The sequence below is a fragment of the Morone saxatilis genome, unplaced genomic scaffold, assembly GCF_004916995.1.
Source record: "Morone saxatilis isolate NCDOM2014 unplaced genomic scaffold, NCSU_SB_2.0 Contig22, whole genome shotgun sequence".
NCBI classification, from domain to species: domain Eukaryota; kingdom Metazoa; phylum Chordata; class Actinopteri; family Moronidae; genus Morone; species Morone saxatilis.
The window spans coordinates 15,395,564-15,402,591 of record NW_023339785.1 but is presented as its reverse complement, the minus strand read 5'-3'; the positions used below and the strand labels follow the sequence as shown (position 1 = coordinate 15,402,591).

General features: G+C 39.7%; 1 protein-coding gene across 1 annotated transcript in view; it reads left to right on the top strand.

The window, feature by feature from the left end:
- Positions 1–4,130, top strand: part of LOC118334012 (trace amine-associated receptor 13c-like) — a 6,155-nt gene extending 2,025 nt beyond the window's left edge. The window contains exons 5-7 of the mRNA XM_035669825.1: positions 1,361–1,442; positions 3,687–3,781; positions 3,819–4,130. Coding sequence (XP_035525718.1) covers positions 1,361–1,442; positions 3,687–3,781; positions 3,819–4,130 — 489 coding nt within the window. The remainder of the gene's footprint in view (positions 1–1,360; positions 1,443–3,686; positions 3,782–3,818) is intronic.
- The last annotated feature ends 2,898 nt before the right edge of the window (positions 4,131–7,028 follow it).

The following is a 7,028-nucleotide window of genomic DNA, read 5'->3' as shown; positions in this document are numbered from 1 at the left end:
GTGAAAGCAGATACACAGATAAATGCTGACATTTCCTGTACTGGCTGTCATTTCGCTCATATTTCACAGAAAAGGAGAAAAAACAGAAAATGATGGTATTGCTAATGAAGCGCCCTAAATCAGATCAAATGAAATGATAGCTCCCAGCATTATGAAAATTAACATAGATGGAACCATTTCCATCATATATATACTAGATAAAGCATTGCCCACCATACACAACCCATCTCGCCGCTTCACGTACCTCAAATTACAGCATACATGTGTATATTCATGAGTGTGAGTTTGTCACTTTTATCCAAATCTTTGCTTTAAAGGTGAGCTGGCATCTACTCTCAATTAATAGTCTCCATCTAAAAAGGCCTCACATTTGTTTTAGTCATTTATGGTCATTATATTATTGGCCATTTTTTTTTTTTTAGTCTCCTTATTCTTAAGTTTTTTTATGGTTTATTTATTTAAATAAAACTTCCTGGATGAGGAGAGCTGGTCTGCAAGTGTGTTGTAGAGAGCTGAACAATTCTAGTGACAATGAATTTTTATAGGCAGAGAGACATTCCGTGGATCAGAATATGTTGTACCATTTTATTTACTGGGACATAACCAAACACCTCCTCTGACAAACTCCACATACGGCCAAGCGCGTAGATAGATTCCAGTGGCGACGACTGGAAATTCAGCTCACCAAAAGTATTAGTCCACCAAACAGCTCAAGGCACAAACTCTTCCATCCCTGGCAGTCCAAGAATACCCCAGAGACACCTGATCACCAAACATGCTCTCCAGTATAAGGAAAGGTAAACGAGGACAATGCTCAATGTCTGATCGATCAATGCTAGACCTGTATATGACACTTATGCCGCTCTCACTTCGTCGCTCTACCACTTTCGCTAGCCTTTTTAACGTTCCATTTTGAATACAGAAGACAAAATTTGCTGTGCATTTACTGTTTGCACCCTGTTTGCATTTAGTTTGCGTTTCTCCCATAATCTTGCATCTTAGAGTACTCTCTGCACTTTAATGCTGGTGGAACATGCAGTTCTAGTAGATTAGAAATGAGACCAAAGTATACCAAACTTCATTCCCATACTTCCCTTAATTTGTATCATTCTCTATTTTTACTTTAAGTTATGTGGTTTTTACAATTTTGTTTTTAAATATGTATAGTATTTTTAGGTGAAGTTATAGCTATACTATTTGTGAATGCCTAATGCTCGCTGATACTATTGCATTTTATGGTCCCATTAAAATATAACTCATTATCTACATGAATCCTTACTCTTCACCTAGTACTCAAAACTGTATTCTTACCTTTCTCGTTCTGTGTCCCCGTTCTGAATCGTCCTCGCTCCGTACGCAGATGCACCACTCTTCTGTTATATCATTCGTGGCTTTCCGCATTCGACTGGATCTGCCATATCGCAGCTTGTCTGAGTCCTATCGTATCCTGTTTACTCCTTAAACCAAAACCAAAAACAAACACTTCATCATGGAACCCAACCATCGCTGCTATCTGGGTCGAGGTACTTAGTTCTTGTGATTATAAATTCCCCTGGTTAGCCAAGTTAAGCAAGTGGATTGTGCAATCCAATCAACATGTTACTCAGGTGAGCTCAAATTCCACACACTCCTACACACACTGGACGTTAAATCCATGAAGAGTCTTCATGCCTGAACTGTCTACTGCAAACATCACTACCATCAACCATGACCAGTACAAAGTTTGAAACCAGATTCTTAAAAATATTATTAATAATTGATATAAATTTATTTTGTCACTCGGCTATCATAGTTCACCAATCAAGCGATATGCAGTGATTAAGTACCATAAAAGGTTCTAATAGTGATTAGTGTATCTCAATTTTGATGCTTAATATGGACCCGGTTGATTGACATAACATGTCCACTATCTATAGTACGACATGGTACAAATTCACATATTGCACTCTAACTTTCTGGAGTGAGACCTACTGCAATACCGGTGTGAGCCAGATTTACATCCTCCAAGATATGATGGGTCTGAACGCCGTCCCATCCTTTACCAACCTTGTATATAAATCATTTCCCCCTTCGCTCACAATATAATATCTACGTACCAAACTTATTCATAGAACACACCATTCTAAGTTCGGGCTTGAGATGTCCTTCATGCACAATGGCTACCAAGACTGCTCCCATCATACTAATCTCAGCAGTTGGGTAACAGCAATGGCTAAATGATTCCTTAGGAAATTTCCTTTCATTTACATCACAGAATCAACACATTGTGGTACTCATAGGTTACATGGGCGGACCACCAAACGGGGGGAGGGGCAAATAAGTCAGCTTTCAATGACTGCCAGACCCTTCAGGAAAATCTGCCAAGGCTCAGTCAGATGTCTCGTCATCTCCTCTCCTTTGATCACTTCTTTTCAGAGACCTGGAAGAACTGAACTATGATTACCAACAAAACTACTCATAACCTCACCTCCAAAAATGCGTTGAAATGCCACTCGCAAAGCCCCATGATAGAAACACTCATATTTCATATTACATCCTGCTGATCTTGCCCTCTCATTTCTGATCAATAGTGCTCTGACTTGTAGATCGTACACATACACATCATCAACTATTCCTATCTCCCATCTCTCAGGCATAAAAGATATACACTATAATAGAATACCCTAAATATATAAAATATAAATCGTCAACGCTCTTGAATAGAGTAGAAAAAAGGTGACAATATGTATTCATGTTGCCATGGAACAAATAAATAAAAATCCATTTTATATGTTTTTTAAATAAACCCAATTACAGAAACATAATTTGTCTCATCTCATAGATTTAAATACTTCTGCCTTATGAGTCAATAACTCTGGTACTACAAATTGAGACTCAATGCAAGCCCATTCACAGGCGAACAAATTGCAATATTCTACTGAAAATGTGTGATATGTCTGAAACTTTCCTCACCATGTACCTATATCTATACCAGGTCACTAAGAGTTACAGTAAATATCCAAAAATGTACATCCATTACACAACTTACATCTGTTAATTTTCCCAGGGGAATTCTCTTGACCATATATAAAATAATTCATACCTTAATCCTTGCTCATTCACCATGCCTATTACTCGTGCTGACATCTTAGTTTATTTGACTGCTCCCTCCCCACTTCATAACATGTTCAGAATTCATACAATTAGATTACACTATAAACAACATCTTCACCAAACCATTGTTTAGTGACAATTCTATTCATAATTCTTCTCAAGGCATGCTGCAACCCCCTCACAAACCTTCCCTCCTCTACTTGGCTGCATACTGACCTCTCCACTCTGTAGCCTATGTTGACCGCCACTTCATATACATCTTATAATCGGGGTTGATAGGGTTATTTGGGAAGTTCGCAATATGAATTTTTTATCATATGCTCATCTTACTCACATACACAATTACAATCTGCCACACTCAGTCTAGAAACAATAGGGTGCTCATATCAGTTGACCGATAATCGTTGTGGCCATTTGTGACCCTTTGTGTTACCCAACCAAAGTCACTCGGAAAAGAGTTAAAATCTGTATTTGTCTGTGTTGGGCCTGTTCTGTGCTCTACAATGGTGTGATACTGATTGACTTCCTTAAACATCCAAATAAATTTAATTCCTGCTATGGAGAATGTGTACTTGTAATTAACTTCATAACAGGAGCTGTTGATGTCCTGTTGACCTTTGTTGGCCCCATTGCTGCAATCATAGTTCTGTATATGAGAGTATTTGTGGTGGCTGTGTCTCAGGCTCGAGTCATGAGGTCTCATATTGCACACTGTTACACTCAAGGGTTCAGTCAATGTAACCGCTAAGAAGTCTGAGAGAAAAGCAGCCAGAACTCTTGGTGTTGTTGTGGTTGTGTTTCTAATATGTTTCTGTCCTTACTTTGTCCCATCTCTTGTGGGCCAGGACACGTCAACCACTGTGGTATTTTCAATATTTGGGGTCTGGCTACTTTATTGTAACTCCTTTTTTAATCCAATGGTCTATGCTTTTTTCTACCCCTGGTTCAGGAGATCTATGAAACTCATTGTTACATTTCAGATACTGCAGCCTGACTCCTGTGATGCCAACATCCTGTGCCCAGATTGTAAAATATGATAGAATCAACTTGGACTGATAATTTATAAGTTATGATATTTTTTTCACTGATGTTACGATTGCTATGTTTCACAAAGAGTGAAAGAGTGGGATGATCATTTTTACATCACAATTTTTATTTTTACTGAAAAATATTAAAATCCTCACGATGTGATATTTGTTGGCTTCGAAATAAACATGTTTTCTACAATCTGGAAGATTTGTATATGACCTTTATTAAAACACTTTCAGCTAAGTTAAAGGACCCATGTATTCTTTTTATATTTTCCTTGTAATTGACCTCACAATTAATTCTTATTAAAATACATCCTTTATTTGTTTAAAAGGGAATTATTGCTTGTTACATATACTGACTATAATTTGCATCAACAGCATAATTAATGGATTTATGTTTAATTTCTATGTACTGTTATGCTTGTATTGCAGAAACCATATCAAACTCAAACTTTGAGTCTGTGTGTTATCATTGCTCCCCAGGGTGAAATAGGAATACATCTCCACTGCCTCCCCTGAATAATTCTTTCTATGGTCCTTCGAGCCAGATACTTAGTCCACCTTGGTGACCAATCAAAACGAGCAGAGGCAATGCACTGCAGTTGCAGACAGCACCACTCCAGACGTCAAATTCCATCCCATCTTTTTCCTATCAAGTGACACTACCACAATCCTTACTGACACCTGGTACCACCATAGCCACCCTCAAAAGGGGCCAGGGGGACAGCAAAATAGCTGATGAAGCCACACAGCTGGCTCATAGAGGGCTGGCCGAGCCTCCCTCTGCTACAGTGCAGCTATCACCAAGGCAGCATAAGGATGATGCCATAAGTCATGGAGCATATGGAGGTGATAAGCATGATTGAGGTGGACAGACTCAGCAGTCATCTGGAGGATATTCAATGGCTTTACCGTCGTAGAAGTCCCCTGGCGGTCATGAAGAGGAGCTGGTGGGAGATGACGAGTCAGATAAGGACTCAATGGCTTCACACCATAGACAATAAAAACATATGCACACTGGATTCATACAGCATCTCCCCTTATATGTCAAGCTCCACTTAACTGCGCTGCCTGGTCCTTATCATGGCAACCACAGCCCATGGCTTTTACAACCACAACCTGTACTTTGCCGTCCTCACTGCCACACCTAATTACATCCTCACAGTTGCCATCTACGATACTAGGTCAGGCTACCCTGCACCTTGGCAAGATCACGGCCAGGCCAGTGTCCAGAGCATCGGTGCCACTGATACACCAATCATCATCCTCCTATAATCCTGTTCAGCTGACATACCAAGCTGCGCCTGCAGCCTCCCTGTACCAAGCCCCGGTCCAGATGCAATACCAGTTGCCAGATACGGGGATTCCACAACTAGCCCAACCTCCCGCCCCTGTTCTGTCACCACAACGACCTCTACCTGTACAGCCTGCTTTCCAGCGTCTGTGTATGCAGATTATGCCAATCAAAGTGCTTCTGTGCAGTCGTTGTACTCACCTCTGCTCATACAGTATGCTTACAAATGTTAGGAGTCACCATCTCAATACCCATCTGGGCATCCTGTTTACCAGGCTCCAAGCAGTCACTGCTGCATAAGGGTATCAGCCTCCTTATACCATGCCTAGACGGCCCGCATATCAGCTGCACAATAAGTACTGTGCACTGATAGAACGCCTGGTCTTAGAATAAGCATGACATACAGCCCAGGCTTGCCGCAGCTATACTCAACATAAAGCCAGCTTTTTAAAGGTTTCGCTCAAGGGTTCACTGGGAATGGAACTGACTTGCAATGGGCATGTTTTGTTGAGCATCTGAAGGTTTAGGGGCAGGTTACAGACATATAGTCTTAACTCCTACAACTTGCATGATCTTATACAATGGTTGAAGTCTAAAGCTGAAGCACAACAGTTGTCTGCAATATGGAGCACTGTGTAGCCAATATATAAACTGTTGATTGATAGAGAGATGACGAAGCTTAGCGTCTTGCTCATGCTTGTTTATTTCTGACACATTTACAAACAATTTCCAGTCACATTTTCAAGCTTTCTGATTTAAGTGCATGTTAAATTCATAACAAAATATTTTACAAATTAAACAAGAAATGTTGTAACTAAACTACAATAAATGATATAAAACATTTTGTCTAAATTAAAACAAGTTTACATGAATTCAAAATAAAGGTAACATATTACAAATAAACAAAAATTGGCTTATCGTGAAAGATTTTTGTGTTTGTGTTTTGGTCTTATGTTTAAGTGGCCCTAAGGGAAAAAGGTGATGTTTTGGTGTATGTGTGTATTAAACAGTGTGTAGGATTTAGTGGCATTTAGTGGTGTAGTTACAGATTGCAACCATTTGAAGACCACTGAGGCTTCCAAAGGTGCAGGAATCAGCTACAGTGGCTGTGCATTTTGTAAAATGAAATGAAATGCCCCTATCTAGTGCTAGTGTTTGGTTTCTCTCACCTGGACTACTGTAGAAACATGTTGGTTAAAGATGGTGGCCTTCGTGGAGGGAACTCTCCTATAGTTAAAAACGGCTCATTCCAAGGTAACAAAAATACAACAATTCATATATTCAGGTTATTATACACGAATGAAAACATAACTATGAATATTATATTCCTTTTCTGCCAATACATCCTCCTAAATGTTACACACCAGACCTTCAAGTGACATTGTGCAAAAAAACATTTTTTGGGTGAGTTAAAAATATAAAGTTGTCTTATATGTCACGTGTTTACAACAAAAGGTGTTTATCTGATTAAATTCCTATACCCACTTCTCTCAGGCACCACTACACCACTGGATGTGACCATGCAAATGGACGGTAAAGTCACCAGCACTTGAACGCACCACGGGTTTCCCAGTAGAAACGCCCTGTTGGGTGGGTACTGACAAAGCGTC